Source organism: Epinephelus fuscoguttatus, linkage group LG11, assembly GCF_011397635.1.
Source record: "Epinephelus fuscoguttatus linkage group LG11, E.fuscoguttatus.final_Chr_v1".
In the NCBI taxonomy this organism is placed as follows: Eukaryota; Metazoa; Chordata; class Actinopteri; order Perciformes; family Serranidae; genus Epinephelus; species Epinephelus fuscoguttatus.
This window is the reverse complement of record NC_064762.1, coordinates 16,291,640-16,309,897: the sequence shown is the minus strand read 5'-3', so window position 1 is coordinate 16,309,897 and position 18,258 is coordinate 16,291,640. Positions and strand designations below refer to the sequence as shown.

General features: G+C 42.1%; 1 protein-coding gene across 5 annotated transcripts in view; it reads right to left on the bottom strand.

Moving 5' to 3' along the window:
- nhsl1b (NHS-like 1b) overlaps positions 1–17,138 on the bottom strand; it is a 140,205-nt gene extending 123,067 nt beyond the window's left edge. For 4 of the 5 annotated variants that reach the window (XM_049590899.1, XM_049590900.1, XM_049590903.1 and 1 more), the window contains exon 1: positions 16,575–17,138. In XM_049590899.1, coding sequence (XP_049446856.1) covers positions 16,575–16,893 — 319 coding nt within the window. In that variant the 5' untranslated portion in view covers positions 16,894–17,138. The remainder of the gene's footprint in view (positions 1–16,574) is intronic. The other variant, XM_049590901.1, reaches the window with a different exon arrangement.
- Positions 17,139–18,258: the final 1,120 nt, after the last annotated feature.

The following is an 18,258-nucleotide window of genomic DNA, read 5'->3' as shown; positions in this document are numbered from 1 at the left end:
CAAGGAAGTGGGCCGGGCTTTGAAGTCAATTTTCGTAGAGGTGCCATTGGGCCCAAAATATTTCATTACATAGACATACATTGTAAAAAAAGATATCTGTAAATAAGTGTTTTAATTTTTTGTGAGCGTTGCAACGCCTACAAAACGACTTGTTTCACCATCAGGATTTGATCCTTGGAAAGTCTAAAAGAGCCACATGATTACATCATTTAATTCGCCTCCTCTATGGGCCTAATGATGCAGCAGTAGCTCTGATCATCCTGGTAATTTTATACGTGACAGTTGAATGTTTCTGGCTTCATGCACCACAGAGCAACATTCATATGACTGAATAGGGTCCTGCCCCCAATGCTGTATCCAGGTCTCGTTATACCTCCATGGTTCAGAGGCAATTAGGCCGAGTGCGTAGGAGCACTCAGCTGGTTTGCGGGTTTATTGTGACAAAATGTCTGTTATTCACGTAATTTTTTTTCCTTGTTCTGGTTTAAAAGTTTCTTTATTTGTAAACAGAACTGACCAATGGGTTGGCGTTGGCTCGCAGGCCACCAGTTGCCCTACAACTAGGATGACTAGCTTGCACATTGCATGGCTTGGATTTACCTCTATTAACATACTGTGACAGTGTTGTGTAGTGGGCTGGTATCCACACCTACATGATTTTCCTCACTTTGCCACGAGTATGATTTGTGTTATTAAAACATTTATCTTACTGCACTTTGTATTACTGTCACAACATCCCATCTGTTTATCTATAAGTGGAAATAAAAGGTAATTGTCAGTTCGTGACTGGTGTATAACGCCTGTCTACAAACAAAATTTTGTTTGTTTGCCTGCAGGTTGGAGACGCTTCCATCAGACAAAATTCTATCATTAGTTATGCTACTGACTTCTGTGTGTTAATGCAAATTATTATTCTGTTTGATGTGTGTTTCATGTCTCGCTCTCTGTGTACAAGTTACAACAGGTCCTTGAACCTCTCTTTTTCCTTCAGGCAACTTCCATGTTCAACAGACTGCATCAAAATCATAAAAACACTCCACTACCTTTGCAGGATTCTGTGTGAGTGTGTGTCACTGTACATCTGTGCTCAGCGTGGTGCAGGGGAGATACAGATGACACAACAAGTGATTTAGATTTGGTCTGCACTCCACACACAGAGGAGTCGGCAGAGACAGGCATATTTTAAAAATCGTCAGTGATTTATAGGGTTGTAGAAGGAAAATGACATTGTGCACATATGGTGATGGGAGAGTGAAAAAAGCAAGAGATTAGATGGTGGAGTGAAGTGAAGGAGAAAATAAAATGGGTAAAAATGTGAGAGGATTAAGACATTGGAAACAGGTCAGGAAAAGCAAAGTAAGGAGGAAACATTATACTGTTGTTATACAAGGAGGATACACACCTGTTTTTCTCATATGCAACTCCTGAAAACGTAATGTGGGCTGATAGCAGATCTCAGGCCAAACATATGCAGGCATCACTCAACACTACAACTCACACAGACCGGAACAGGCCGTGTAAATAGTACTTGAGTAGTCTGTGCATCACAGGAAATACTGATGGATGGAAGCTTTAAAGGGGACAACTGAGTTTAAGTGCACACATGTGCGTGCATGAACACACAAAAACATGCACACAATGAGGTCTCTGTGGACGAGGCAGACGGCTAAAGCTGCTACAGAGGAAGATTCAGTAGTCAGTGGGGATTCCTGTGCAGAGTATGTCATACTTCACAATGACAGAGACTTTCTCACACACACACACACACACACACACACACACACACACACACACACACAGACACACACACATGGCATGCAGTGATCTGGGGAGACAGAGTAAGACAGATGATGAGCCAAGAATCTGCTTCAGGCGAGAGAGGGAGAGACAAAACGTCAGATTAGGGCCTATTTGTTTTGAGTAATTAATAGACAAATTAGCAAAGTCAATAAATTGTGTCAAGATGTCTGTATGGGTGTGTGTGTTTGTTGGACTCGAAAAGGTGCTGTATTTCGTAGTGTTCAGCTGCAGGAAAAGATGTCCAAACCAAACACAACCAGTATGAGAACAGAAAGAGAGAATTCAACAAAGAAACTATATCATATCGATATATGATATGGGACTATATATATTGTCCTAGACTGTGGCTATCATAATAACGTAAGTGTTGTCTTTTCCTGGTTTCACAGGCTGCATTACAATAAAGTGATTCAATTTTCTGAACTCAGCAGACTGTTGTAGCTATTCTATTATTTGCCTTTACTCACTTAGTCATTATATCCACGCATTATCGACATTGAGGTATTTATTTCCATATCACCCAGCCCTACTTAAAGGTAACCTTTAACATGCATTAAGCGTTTACTGTCAAGTGGCAAACAGGTTGTTACGTAATTTAAAAAGTGTCCCGACTCTCTCAGTTGCCTGTAACAGCCTGGGGATTGACTTTATGAAAGGACTCGGGATGAGTTTTCCAGGAAAAATCCAAAGAATGTGACGTCATGCATGTTCCATGTTTCAGTTAAAAAATTTTGCAGCGGTGGACCAGCGGCGACAGACACCTTCCCTTGGCACCCTGGAGAAACTCAAATCAGATCAGAGCAAGACTTTTCACCTGAGCGTCAGGATCTGGTCCCAAGCCACCCTCTCAACCACCCTGAGTCCCCCGCCAGATTAGCAAACTTTTTAAGGCTGTTACACATTAGACCTAGCACCGCCAATGGTCTCCAGGCAGCTATGAACTAGGGATCAACTGATATGGTTTCTTCAGAGCCGATGCTGACACAGATTATTATGAAACAGAGATACCGATAGCCGATATTTACAACCGATATATGTCTGCTGTAAAAATCATAGTTGACACAGAATTAAGGAAACACCAGAGGCAGAATAAAAACACAGAATAAAGAATGAAATTTTAGATCTTTCAATAAATAGGAAAATAAATAAGTTAAAAAATAAATAAATACACAATAATCATAAATACAAAATTTAAAAAATAAAATGAAAAAAAAAATACAATAAAATAAAATAAAATAAAAAAGGAGAGCTCAATTAAAAGCCAGGCAAAAAAGGTAGGTCTCGAGTTTGCTTTTAAGAGCCTAGAGTGATATGTGCAAGCAGTGAGAAGCATGCCAGGGGCAAAACAGCGCAGCGAAGGAAAACCAAACTGTATATCGGCATATCGGTGGAAAAAAAATCACTGATACAGATAACCCTAAAAATTCATAATATCGGCCCTGATAATCAGCTGTCGACCTGTAATATGAACACCAGGTTTGTCTGAATTTGAGTTGCTACAGCACTAAGATCCGAGCTGCTTTCTACTCCTCTTCTGGACAGATAGTGTCCTTTAGGCAAGGAGTAAGGTGGTGGGACCGCAGGCTGCGCTAGGTAACAAATTCTTGTCTCGTGTTGTCTGATAAACAGTAAATTCACCAAATTCAGTGTTCCCCACTGCTAAAAAAAATCCTTAGAGGAATCACTGACATGTGAAATACTTTGTGATATTGTGGTTTTAGCTGGCTAATGTTGAAACAAGGATAACACAGCAAGAGAGAGGGAGAGCAAGACAGGGAGGGATAGAGTAGGAGGAAACACTGGACTAAAACAACACAGCTGACAGAGCCTTTTATTTTTAGTCTCATAAATCTTAGTGACTCTGCAGAGAGTAGATAGAAAGACAGATGCAGTGACTGGCAGGTCCCATGAATGAGTTGGTTGTTAAAATAAAGACAGACTAAGCCATTGATTCTAAAGCCGGCAGGTAACCCTGCATATTTGCAATTCACTATTTTATTCATGCAATGCAAATTCATTTTAGATAAAGATATGCCGACTCAATCAGTACTGACCAGCACAGCCTCCAAAAGACCAAGGCCTGATGAAACGAGGATGTTTGGCACATATTCTACTAAACTATTTTTCTTGTAATATAATCTAAAATAAAAGACATATTTTAATAAAGTGCAGCTCAGCAAAATGTAGGAATGTAAGTCATGTGTCTGATAAAATTTTTAGAAAGCAGTTACTTGTTAGATAAATATAAGGTGGCACACAGCTATGCAGACGTTTCCAACTGCAAGAAAAACTGAAACAACCCAACCACATATTTATACTGTATGCATGCATGTGTATTATATGCGTGTATGGGAGTTATGCAGTAGGAGGCGGGGTATGTACACACAGTATATTTAATAACCTAGGTCAACATGTTGACAATGGGCCCTTTGACCGTTGGCAGGAATTGAGGACAACAGATGTGTTGCCGTTCTCGGACACATACACACAGAGGGCAGGGCGGTGACCACTACAGAAAGTAAAGCCTTTTGAAACTGAAACAAGTGCCTGATTATTTCAGAATTCTCAAGAGCTTCACATTTTTATCATTATAAATAATTGTGATATACTTCAACACTATCACACCAAATACTGGATTACTGATTTACTGCATTTGTATGGTGCTGTTGGTGATTATCGACCCACTAGGTCTCAGGCCCTACCTACAAATACGCAGATATTTTTGAAAAAGTATATTTTCCTGTATGTTTTGGCCTCTCTTTCACACACAAACAAAGCTTTAGGTCACTAAAACCTTGATTTAAATAAAAAAGCCTTCTAAGGCGCAGGCAAGTTAAATGGTTTGGGTAACATTGACGTAATCTCCTTCATTTGTGAATGCCCTCTGTGTGAATAGCATGCGCCAGAACAAATAATAACAATGGCGGACTACCAGTTTCTTTATGTTTTGTTGGCACTGCTTGATCTGATGTCTTGCTGCACCACTTAACAGACAAACTGAGGCTTCTGCTGTGCCCACTGTTTTTGCTCCACCTCAGAATCCATGGTTTAAAGTCCACTACAAACAACGGTTTTGGATTAGGTGCAGTCGAACTAGCAGATGTTGGGACACTTGGAGGGGTGGAGGAAAAACGTCTCTTCAAGTGAGCTCCTCCACCCTTAAATCGAAGGGGAATCAACTGTGATAAGATCTCAGGTAGGTGATTTGAAAAAGATAATGTTACCTGTATACTTTCCTAAACAGCCAGCAAGCGTTTAGAGTCGTTTTTGCAGTCTAGCGTGGACAGAGATGATTTGTAAAATGAAGGTTGTACAGACAGAATTCCTTTTTTAAAACAGAGGGGTATATACAAGTTTTCAAAAATATTCTGTATACATGTAGACAGGGCTTTAGGAGACTCGCTGGGGAAACAATAAACAACTCTCACACAACAGTGACAAACACCCTGCACCACACCACCACCATCTCTACCAACATTGCTGACAGTTGACACACATGTTCAACCAACTCAAATCTGGGACTTTTCCATCACAGCGGGGAAACCTATCCGCCTAAATCCCAACTAAATTAACCTACTTTTTTTCATTTACTGAACATTTAAATATTCATCTGATGTTCTTTGACGGAGCGACTTGAGAAGGAGTCTATTGCTACACGGCAAATATCACAAGCAACCGAATAGGAGATCAGCTGGTGGAGTCAGAAGTTGCACAATGCACATGAAAGAATAAACAAACTCTGAGATGAATCTCAAATATTAAACATTACGTCTGCTTGCCAAAGACAAAACCTTAATCACTCTTGTTGCTAAGCTTGTTTATTCAGCTGAGGAAATTCCAGTTGTCTTCTGTTGCCAGTGTTTACAAGACTAAAAATATGCTTGAAAAGAGTCAAGGAACAGCTGTTTCAAAGGAATTATCTGCCAGTACAAATATAGCCACAGCTCCACCCCGACTTGTCATCTTCCCATGACCAGTTTTAAGTGCAAATATTCAGTTTAATCCCAAATTCAACTTTTGCATGTTTCATTTTGACTGCACAACAGACCCAGTGGCTCACTGTTGTTCATATTCTGCACATCTATATTGATATTTCAAGTATGATTCGCTGCCTGTTGGGATAAACTCACCATATTTCTACAGCTTCTAATCATGAGTATGGCTACAGGACGTACCGCTCAATACATACGTGTGCATGGGCCTGTGTGTTTCCGTGTGTGTGCTGGTTTAAGTGGCACAAGTGACAGATGTGGCAGAAAATCCCTGTTTATTTTTCCTGAGGCGGTCATAGACTCGGAGTGTATCTGTGTGTGTGTCTGTCCAGTGTGTTTCCAGGCCCTGAGTGCAGTAAAGTGCAGATGCGGGACAACAATAGCCTTTATGTTCCTGTAAGATGAGCTCCCACCTGCTGCAGCATGTCATTATGTACAGTATGGATGAATGTTTGCCTGCCAGTCTGTCTGTCTGTCTGTCTGTCTGTCTGTCTGCCCGTCACACATCACTGCTTAACCGTAATATTATACAGGACGTATTAAATCCTAACTGTCGCTGCCATCAGAGGTAGTTGTTGTGTAGCTTTACAGGATGTCTTTTGTTAAGTCTGTCAGCTTATGCAAAGTTATGAAACAGGTTCACTTTAGTGCAGCTACTGTACACTGTAGTTACTATAACTACCCATGCTGCACACCTGTGACATTTACGCTAACAGCAAACAAGGGCTTTCTCCAAGATGTTGCTTCGTCTGGGAAGTAGCCACCGTACACTTGCTGTCATTGTGCCACAAAAAGCCCGGACATACAATGCCCAGGCTAGAGGGAAAATCTGACTCTGAAAATGCAGCTTTACAAGTTTAAAAAAGCAAGTTTTAATTGGAGGTCAGTGAAGTGCATCAGATGGGAATTTGGCTGACAAAACAAAAAACAAGGCACGAGGCTCTGTGTGACCGTGATGTATCACATCCATACAGCTGCTAACAATCTCTATTGTAGAGACCGCAGAACAAAGAAACAGCTGGCAAGATGAACAGTTGAATATCTCACTGATGGTGTGACCTAAATTTAACATTTCATCTCAAACTGGCTGTAAAGATAAAGCTGTGTGGAAATTAGCATTCAGTTCAGCTCCATAATGAGTAAAGAACCGAGACCACAGTGACACACAAAGACATAAATCCTGTAGGATTCGTAAAGGTAATCTGTGATAAAATTGTTATTTGGCACTGTCTGTGTACGTTTCTGTGGATTTAAACTGACATAAAGTACATCATTCATGTCTATTGTCTCTTAGTCTTACAACATGTTCACACTGGATGCAGAAGTGCCCCGATATGTCAAATGTCACTAGCAGCTGTTTGTGCCCCTTTGTGGGCTGTTGACACTAGAAGCCAATTTTCTCTGCACCAGTCAGCTGCTTCTCTGCTCATTTCTAATCACATTAGAGCACATTTTCCTGACCAAACCCGACCCGAGTCCCAGACAATTATAACCAAACCCGGCCCGCACCGTCAGCCTTTCTGATTTTTAAGTCCGAACCCAACCCAAGCCTGGCGCAGTTTGTTACCTGACAAAGTTGTTACGGACAGTGTGTAAATGACCATCAAAAGGCTGCTGTTACGCAGCACACACACTCAGTTGGAGCAGAGCCTGTGTTGCGTTCAGGCGTGTTTAACGTAAATAACTTGAAAAGGCACAACACAGCAGCATGTCAAGTGGGCCGAACCTGAACCAAACTAGAGCAAAATGTCTGATTTGTTATCCGAACCCAGTCCGACCAGTCACGTTCCGACGGGTCCCGTTGGGCTCAGGTTGGGGATCCACACTCTGAATCACACATAGAGCTCTGTCCCTGTTTGCTTGTGTCCAAGTGTGTGTCTGCTCGTCACTGTCGTTCTCTGTTTAGACACAACTGACAAATATATGAAGTAAGTAAGTGCGGGATGCATATTCTGTTACTTAAAATATGTCCTTTATATCAGTCATGATAGTTTATCACTGTATTTCCTTGCCTGATTCACTCACAACACACAGAGAAAATAGACCAGAGGCCGGAACTATTGCTGCAGATGGCGAGGCAGCACCATGGCGCGCTCAGTGTGAACAGCCCAATTGGTTAACATGTGCACCAAAAGGAAGCAGGCGGCACTCCACAGAAAATCGGCACTACTCTGGCACTACGACATCCAGTGTAAACCAAGCATTACACCACACCACTTTATCTACAAGCAGTTGCAGCTGCCCCACTCAGCCATCCTGGCTTCCCTGTAATTCAGACAATGACATCAGGAACATCCCTGAAGCTTCCTTCATGTACTGAGTGGCCCGGATCGGATAACTGTAAGCTAGCACATATCATTCCAGACATTAACAAAATTTTACTTTGCAAACTAGGCTACTGTGAACCATGATAATACAGTCATTGGAGCACCTCCTTGGAGCAAACATGATTATAAAACTGCATAGATGGAGGAGTAGAAAAAAGATACACAAAGATACACAAGAAAAATGTATAGAGCGGGACAAAAACAGATTATAAGAGAGACAAAGAGCAAGAGAAAGATAAAGGGCGACCCGGGACCTTGTCTTTGTTGTGGCCAGTGTGGCGGCGTGAGGGCGGACATCAAAGTGCAGAGGATGGACGGAGATGAGAGGAAAGGTCTGGAAGCCATATGAAACAACAGGAAGAGAGAAAGGGAAAGAAATATAGGACAGGGAGTAGGAGAGAGGGGCGAGAGGAAGAGACTCTAAAACAGAGGAAGGAGGGAGGAAAGGCTGAGGCGAAAAGGGAGAGTGACTGACAATGGAATATGCTGAAACATCATGTCACATCTGTGCAAAGCCACATACACCCAACTCGAGCTGTGAAAATGTTTTGTCAGATGTTGTATGAGAATATACAATCCTCTGAAGGCATATTTGGTCATTTTTAATTTGCATGGTCAGAAGTTTGGGGAGAAAACCCAGGCACAGACTCATCTGTTGTTAACAGATTTCACATACACTCTGCCGTCAGTTTAGCTCTTGGGGGGGAACACAATTGGACCTGGACATCTGGCAAATTGTGATACCTTTTCTCCAAAACAATAGCTGTGTAAAATCTGGACCAGAACCTTAATTTGAACTTTCTGAGTGCACTTTTCAACTGCAAATTCTTCAGTGTGTACAGTAATGGAATAAAGCAGTTGTAATACAAATCAAATCAATTGTAAAGAGGTAAAAAATAGTATGTGTTTGTTCTACATCCACAAATGAAACCATCCAGGAGACAGAGGGGTATCCCACTCCATCTGTGGATCCTCCTCCGAGCAGGGGTCACCACAGTGGGAGTTAAATCTTGCTCATCTCCCTGGTGGCTGCTTAAACCCTGGATTACCTTGCACCGCCCACCCCTGCCAACTTGCCAATGTGCTGCCTCTGGCTCGTCTGACTGTGTGAACACAGGCACGTGTGTGTTTGTGGACATCAGTAATTAAATCCTCAGAGACTTTATTCTTTGTACGGCATGCAACACTTTCACATTTAAGATCTAAACTAGTTCAGTCAGAGGACTATGTGCAAAATTAGCCACAAAATAGAGCCATAAACTAACGATGAAATGCAGAAAAACAACCGAGTGTCATCATCTAAAGCTGTCATGAAATAAATTGCTAGAGTACACGAGCATAGAGTGATCTGATATTCACTGACTTCCAGGCAGTCTGCACAAGCTTAAGACCACAGCTCCAACCAGGGCTTACACACACTCACACACACTCAACTCTAAATTTAGAGAATCTTATTAACTTTACTGTCTCATATCATCAAGAGCAAATCAGTCTCTGACAGATTTAGTTTTATGGAGGCGGAGGAACTGTAGGACAGCGCTAAGCAGAAGCAGCTGGAGTCTGGACATTACATGTGATGATCAACAAGCAATTATGGTAACACTGACGGGCTGCTGAAGGCAAAGCATGTGTGTGTATATATACACAAAGACAATACGCAAGAGAGTTTTAGGAACAGCTCTTGCATTCATCAGTCATCCCCCTCTTCCTCCCTTGCATTTTCACTCCCTGACACTCCTTTATGAGATGGCCAGGGCTGCGTCTACATCCTGGGCAGTCTGCTCAGAGGCGTGAGAGAGGGTGGCTGCATGTACACACACACACACAAACGCACACACAGTCCAAGTCAGACGCAGTTCAATACCAGTATCCTTCCACTTCTTGGAATGGTAAAGCCCTTTCCCACCCTTTTTCCCTATTTTCCTCTCGCTTTTTCCTCTTTCCCCGTCCCTCTCGACCCGTCTCTTTTGTTCCTCATGGGACCAGGTCGACCCCTAGAACCAGGCCAGGCTACCCTCGCTGGAACGAGCCCTGTGGGAACTGACTTGAAGATTCTGGCTGCGTAATGACTGCTCTCTATACATGAATGAAAGGGACCATGGCGGGTTTGAGTGAATAGTGACTAGGGGGAATTGAGGTGGGATAAACAGAGTGTGTGTGTGTGTGTGTGTGTGTGTGTGTGTGTGTGTGTGTGTGTGTGAGGCAAACAGGAAAAGATGATGGTTAAAAAAAAAGATAAACAGCAATTAGTTTATTTAGGCATGACTGTGCATTGTTATTCTTTGTCATGTGATAAGATGCACCACTTGGATCTCATTCAAGTAGTTTAGTTTCACTGTCGTTATTGTCATGACTGAGCAACCTTGTTTATGCACAAACACTCACGGCCAGCGCGGTGCCAGCGTGAGCCAAAAAATGTCCATCAACGGTCAAGCCAAGTGTGTGCCAATGCACAAGTGCACATACACACAGGTCCTTGAAAAGCACTTTAACACAGCAACTCTAAAGATGATGGCACGCTACTGATGAAGATAATCGTGCAAAGACATGCATCTAAAAATAACTGAGGGATGTGGGGAGAAATTCACAGGCTGTTTGTCTATGGGCAAAAGATTGACTGTGGACATTAGCAGGTCAGCTGGAAGCATGTGTCCAATCCAGTCCTTTTTTTTCGTGCTCAGTGTGTGTGTGTGTGTGTGTGTGTGTGTGTGTGTGTGTTTCAGAGCCCCACAGCAGCAGGTAGCTAGTGAGCTTCAAAGATGTTTGACAGGGAGGCCCTTAGTCTCTTGTAACTCCAATTAACCTTCACTAGTTCGACCTACTTTCAACATTAAAATAGCGTACTCCCTATTCAACCCAGTGCTATATCTGGCAGAGGAGACTTAGTGTTAAATATTTAGTTAAAGGCAGTCTTCACTTAAAAGCCAAAGTTGTGACATGTCAGTGGGCGAAGCTACAAAGTCTTCTGTTAAAGGCCTTTTACATGGTGCAACTTTGGCATAGTGGGGATAGTTCCTCAAACTCACTTTCGAAAATGTGTTGCTGTCTTTTCCCCGGCTGCGACCAGGTCTATCTTCTCCTACTTCTTCAGCTCCTCGTTTGAGGTTTTGCAATCCACACTGCTGTCAACACTATGGTCAAAGCTTGGTTATTGTTTTGCTATTTTTAAAACATGAGAGCATGACCAGTGGAAGACTTAAACTGATGTTTGTTTGGGTATTTTTCGATTTACATTCTAGCTCTATGATTCATCTGAAAACCTCAAAACTTGGAACGTGCATTCTGGTTTAGATTAGGGACCAAGACTTGATTAAACTCACCTGGCAGTGATTTTGTAAGACTTTTACTGAAGCCATAAACTAGGACTGGGCAAGGTCAACCAAATTGGCATATGATGACAGCCCATCCTCACCTACTCACCCAGTCTTTCCTTACTTTTTCTACCATATAGCCTATTAGCTACCTCATTAAGCACATCATATCATTATAAAAACATTTTAAATACCCGTCATAGTGATGTAACTATTTATCTGCAGAATACACCAGTGAATTAAAAAAGGCAGTCAGCCCAGTGAATGTGAGTGGATATTGACCAGTGACAGCATCTAGTGGTAAATATTTTGATTAGGGCCATGTTAACACGAAAACATCCGCTGAAAACTGAATCGTTTCTCATTTTCATTTTGAAAAAAAGTTCCACGTTCAGATGACGTTTTGATAACAATCGCCTTGCACATGGATCCGCAAAAATGACTAAAAACGCTGTAGTTTAAGTGTCAGGCCAGTAGTTGGTGGTGTGACTTTGTAATAAAAAAACAACACGCGCCTACGCACATGTGCTTCCCTCTACAGAGCGGTAATGTATAAACAAAATGGCAACCGCACAAACATTTGTCTGGGCAGATGACGAGGTGGAGTTGCTACAGTAAATCTACACTTTGCTGGAGAAACGTTGATAAATTCAATACATTCAATAAAGTGAGCAGCACATACAGAGTCCTTGGGAGTCCACCATTGTTGTTGTGATGTCGACTTTCTCGCGCATGCCTAGTGACTGGAATCATAATGCACATGTGCGAAAAGTCATTTTCAGAGGAACTGCATATTACAAGTTTGCAAGACAATGGAGACGGTGCTGTTTCCAAAAAAACTCTGGAACCCATTTTCAAAATGTTGCCTTTTCAGGCACCCAAAATGCCACTGTCATGTAAAGGATCAGCCAAAACCATTTACCGTTTTGGGTTGAAATCATATAAATAGGACCTCAATAGTAAGTTAGGCACAAGGAGCTATTATAATAATTAGAATAAACCCATTTGTCATCTTGCACTCTTTAGCTGACCCTCCTTCAAATGAGGGATGGGCAAACGATCAAAATTCATTATTCGATCATCAAAAAAAATTAACGATCAATTATCGATTAATTGATAAGCGAGTATTTCAAAAGAGAGAAAACAAAAGACTGCAGTGCAGACTGTCGCCGCAAGAGAGCGCAGCTGCCCCAGTTTTGAGCTTCAACCCCCCAGGCCAAAGAGCAGTTCACCCCTAAGTGTTTACAACTGTTGCCAGCCAGAGTTACAGGCTTCAGTTTTCAGCAAAACCTCCATCTTTCAATGGCGTAGTGTTTTCAGAGGCCTCAAGGGAAGCCGCCGAGGCTTTGGAGAGCGATGAGAGCCTCCGTCTGTTTCTGATTTTTTGCCTGGCATAGGTCCGGTGGGGGTCTCGTAGGCCCATCGAGCCATCGTGCTCGCCGGGCAGGGGTCTTGTTGGCACGGTGGCTCGCCGGACCTATGCCAGGCATTGTAGGGGAAACACTGCGACTATCGGTTAAAATTATTTGTGATCGATCAAAAGCCTTAACAATCAATCATCGATAATCGAAAATTGATGCCCATCCCTTCTTCAAATACATATTCATCAGTTCTGAGGAGTTAATGTTTTTACCCTGGTATCCACCTTCAGTTGCACTCGCAAAATCAATCTGCACAGCACTGATAACTCAGAATTGTACCTTTAAGCACACAATGGATGCCATTAGCACCTCGCAAACCAAGCTTTTACATCACAATGCTGGGCCCAACCCTACCATACACCATTCAGGCTCTGAGAGAGTAATGTAATACTGCTTCATTTCACTACTATGGACACAATGCCGGGGTCAACCAGAGATGGCCTGAAAACTGTTTATCTTGATATGAGTCAGAGTACTTGATAACATTTTCTACAAGCCAAACCTGTTCTTAAGCACAAGAGTAATTCTAAATCTTCTCCTCTTAGCTGCAAATGTTCATTAACTCCTACAATCGTCTTCTCATGTTCACAAACAGCATGATGTTGTTGCCATGGATGCACCTCGGAACTGTACACAGTCTTCTCTTGTTTTTACTTCCAGCGTCGGTGGCTGAGTATAATTATCCTGCCACTGTCTCTCTGGTCTTAATGTCATTAATACACTGGGGTGTGGCAGTAACGATCTATTAGTCAGACATAGCTGTGCTGACCCTTGTTGGCCTGCAGCAGAGGAAAAAACCCAAACCAGCCACACTAGACTTTATTTAAACTCTTGACTCTGGGGTGTCAGGTGTTCCCCTCTGAGGCTGGAGAGAATGACCTCCGACCTGCTGACCGGTACTTCAGCACAAATGGATTAACAGCGGCATGACACAAAACACACAAAGAGAGGAAGATCCCATTTGCCTATCATGTGCCTGTTCAAACTGCCCCTGATAATTACTCCGGCTGCGAAGGAGAACAAACATCAAGAAGAGACACTGCACACACGCACACACACACACACACACTACGCCCTTCCCTCAATGTCAGCCTCACAGCATATAGGGGCCCCTCTTTTTGCCCCTCACCAGTAATATGATCCATCTTCGACCTAAGGTTAGAGCAGGAATCCTAACCCACAGTAGCTGAAGACAACAGAAATGTTTACATGCAAACTACATGGTGATATGATTACGTAATATAGTCCTTTGGGCCTGGGTAAATACTGCAAATGTGTCATGAGCTCTTAATGCTACAAGAAGCACTAAACTGTGTTGATTACTACTGTGTAAACTGGAATTGTTCAGATACAGATACTAGTATAGGAAATGTCGAAATGCCTACAATACTGCCTAACAATGCCTAATCAGGTATCATCGAGTCTATGCACCAATCCAATACCAGCAAATTTAACAAACTTTAAAGTAGCTTCAAACCCACACGAACAGCAGTTTTCCTGGAAATCAATTCGCCGTCACTGCCATGAAGGAGAACTGATATCCAGTAACTAACGTAACATCAGTCATCAAAAATAGGTTGGCGATTTGGCAATATTTAACACAGGAAAGTCCCCCCCAGCAAAAAGACAATGTGTACAGTATGGTTTCCAGGGGTGGTACAAGCGTTGTCAACACCAGCAATCTTATAAAGCATTTAAAAACACATCACATTAACACGGTCACCAAAGCAAAGGAGAAAAAACAGGAAGAACTGCAATAGCAAACACTGGAAACTGCATTCCAACACTGCAAAAATTCCAGAAGTCACAAAGATATATAGCTGCTCAGTGGATTGGATCGGTATTTAGTATCGATTGATACACAAGTTCAGGTGTCAGAATCAGTATAGGAAAAGGAAAAATGGTATTGAACTGTCTCTAATTTGCTGCATGTCTGTGGATGCTTTGTTTCTGCCTCACACATTATCTTTCATTCAAATACCCATTCAAAACTACTCCACCAGCTGTTCTGTATTACGACACAGCCAAATCCTGGAGTAGTGCTGGGGGCAATTCAAAGGGCATTTTTTAAAAGACAGGTGTTTGTGCGGAAAAAGTTAGGAGTCGAGCAAACACGTCTGTGTTGTTATGTATCTGAAGTCAGGGCTTCTGTGCGTGCAGCGATGGCCTTGGGGCTGTGTAGGAGCTGGCAACTACAGATCGCTGAGAACCACACAGTGCATTCCAGTCTACTCTCTCACACCTTGTCCTCAGCTGCTAGCCTGACGTGCACTGAGTGATTGGATGGATGACTTAAATGAGGCAAAGCTTTAAAAAGGAACTCCCGATGCCACCTAGGACTGCATCAAAACTTCAACGAGTACAGATAAAACAAGCAGATAGAAGCAGTCTAGTCATGCCATGCCATTAACGAGGAGATGTGTTAAATGTCTGGTAGCTCCCCTAAACACAGCAGGGTGGAGTATCAGTCTGTGCGTGTGTTCAATCCATTGCTCATCATACATCACATTTGCTTATGTCTGGAAACTGTCTGCTCTTCTTATCATTTCCCTGCAACAGGTTTTTAAATCTGCGCGTGTGTGTGAGAGAGACAAAGAGAGTGAGTCACAGTCAGACCAAAGGTAGGGTGAATAGATACGAAGGACAGTAAAAAAAAGGAACAAAAACCCATGACTCAGGACTTAAATCCTCTTCCGTCACCGCCATTCAGAGGAATTTGGGCTCGTCTGTTGAGTCCTACTTTGCAACATATTTCAGAGGCAAATTAGATAAACAAAAGAGCCATGCCAGGAATCAATGGGAAACACAATCCCTTAACTACTGCGTTCATCAACAGGACCACATAACAACCCATCGGACAGGCAGCAGTGGTATAAAGAAGCATGTGTACTCTACTACAGGTCTGTATCAGAGCAGACCCACCTCTCAGTTTTTGCGTGGCTGTCTGGCACAGTGACCGCAGTCTGAGTTAATATATAACCACTGTGTGTGCGCTACTACAGGAGGTAGCTTTACAAGGGCAGCAAAACAAATCACAAACCAACAAAAGTCAGCACATGCTGCAGCAACGGGGATTGATTTTCCATTAATCTTTAGGCTGATCAACTTTGTGTACATGCATGAAACAGCAAGAAGTGGGGGGGGGGGGGGGTTGCGAGGCCTCCTGTGATCTCCGTGTCCTTTGAAGACCTGAACACAGATGGTGAGTCCGTTGAGAGGGAATCCATCATTTCTGACGGGACTCAACACCCCGATTAACATAAGTCTGAACCAAGGCAAACACAGTCGTGTATCACCAGTCACTCCTCCCTGGTTCTTTGAGTGGACAAAATGTGACAGTCACCTTAGACCCGACCAGCCGCTCTCCACGCCAGTGACTATATTATGACACAGCAGCTAGAGTCCAAATGACAAACACAACTGCTGATAGAGATAAGTTCAGTTCATAAGTCAGACATCTCAAATGAAACCTAACTTCATATTTATGTCATTAATATCAGTGTGTGGTGACAAATAATGTCACACAAGCACCATGATGCCATATGTGTGCATTCATAACATACATAATGCATGCATGTGACTCAATTATAAGTTTATGGTGAAACCTTTGGATTAACTACACGACTACTAGCTTACAGTATTGCTTTGGGGACAGAAAATTATAGATATACCCAAGGTCACACGCTGCAGACCACCAAGTAGTCACCAGCACTACAAACTTACGGATTTTGATCTTCTTGGGGTCACACTTGCGGACTTCACCCTGCAGCTTCTGCAGCCGCCCCTGAATCCTGCAGGATCTCCTGAACACCATCCCTGCCTCCATCTCGATGCCCAGGAAGATGTCGCTGGCATGACGAGAAAGGTCGGAAAGTTGGTGAATTATGTTGGTCAGTGTGTGACAGCCGACCTCATCCAGTGACGAGAACAAAACGGGTTTTCGCAGTTTGCGTCTCCCGGGTTCTTCCCGTGGTATCCAGCCATCCCTCGCCGATAACCTACTAACACGCCGCGGCTCAATGGTCCTCTGGTGAAAGGGCATATTTATTTCACACCAATAACTCCAAGCGAGAGCGAAAACTGTTCACGCACAGAAAAAAAAACTTATAGCTTTAAAACAAATCCAAGACGCATCGCCGTGCTGTGGCTGCTATCATTTGCGAAGCTGTATAATCCTTAAATCCCGCCATATTTTTGTTTTTCAAAGCATGGGACTTTGTGCTGCCTGCCTGCTGTACACTGGAGACGTTGCCTCGCAAAGTCTATTCAAATTCAACCAGACAGAGAGCAGGCTGGAGAGGGGAGAAAAAAACACAAGGAAAAGTAGGAAAAAGTACAAATAAAAACCCGGAAAATACTACAACCACCTGTAGCGACTGGAACCGGAGCCAGATACACAGAGGGGACTTTACCTGCCTCCCATCGAAGAGTCAGCGGCGGTCTGATGGAAAACCTGGACCGGATTCCCCCAAACTGGACTGGGGCACAAACTGAGAAGTCAGAAGAAAAACAATACTAAAGTCACTATTTTATTCATGCTTTATGAACCATTATGTCTAATAATCATTCACGTTTAATCCCTCATTTATGGCAACCCATATAATTTGGAGTAATAACTGATCAATTAATTCCTTACCTTTCATTTATTTAATTCAGTTTTACACATAAATTAAAGTTCCTTGCCAAACTGAGTAGAATAACAGGTAAGATAAGACACCTTTATTGATCACACAATTGAGAAATTCCAGTGTTACAGCAGTCAAGGGGAAAGAGTCAGATTACAGATTTCAAAATTTAAAAACTTCAGAAACTAGGCACGCAAAAAAAGTACAAAAAATACAAGAAACAGCAATAAATAATAATTATAATAATGAGCAGTGCATCAAAAGTGAGCAAAAAAAATCAATGGACTTTGTATGAATTTATTAGGTAATTCCACATTAAATACACATTAAATGTGGAAATACCACATTAAATAAATGTTAAATAACCTAACAATACAAATGCTGACTGAACCCATAAAACCTGAGCTAATAACATTTAATTATACAAATCTATAACTATATAAAAACTAAAACTATATTTTTGCATTGTAAAGTATACCAAAAAGATATTTTGACAGATATATAGATGAGGACAGGTTGTGTTAGGGGAGTGCATGTTTATTTTGTAACACTAGGTGGTACTTGGACTGTAAATAAATTGGACCTATTACTTGTTTATTCATTTAAATGGGTAGTAAATAGACTGGGGATAGTTACATTAGTTGTAAATAAATTTGGGAATTTGTTCAAATAATATATGAGTTAAAAGAAGAAATGTTAGACAGGGGATAGGGACATAAAAGTTTTACTTCAACCTACACTTATCTTTGTCTTGTTTTAATCTTTTTTTATTTTTTGGTTCA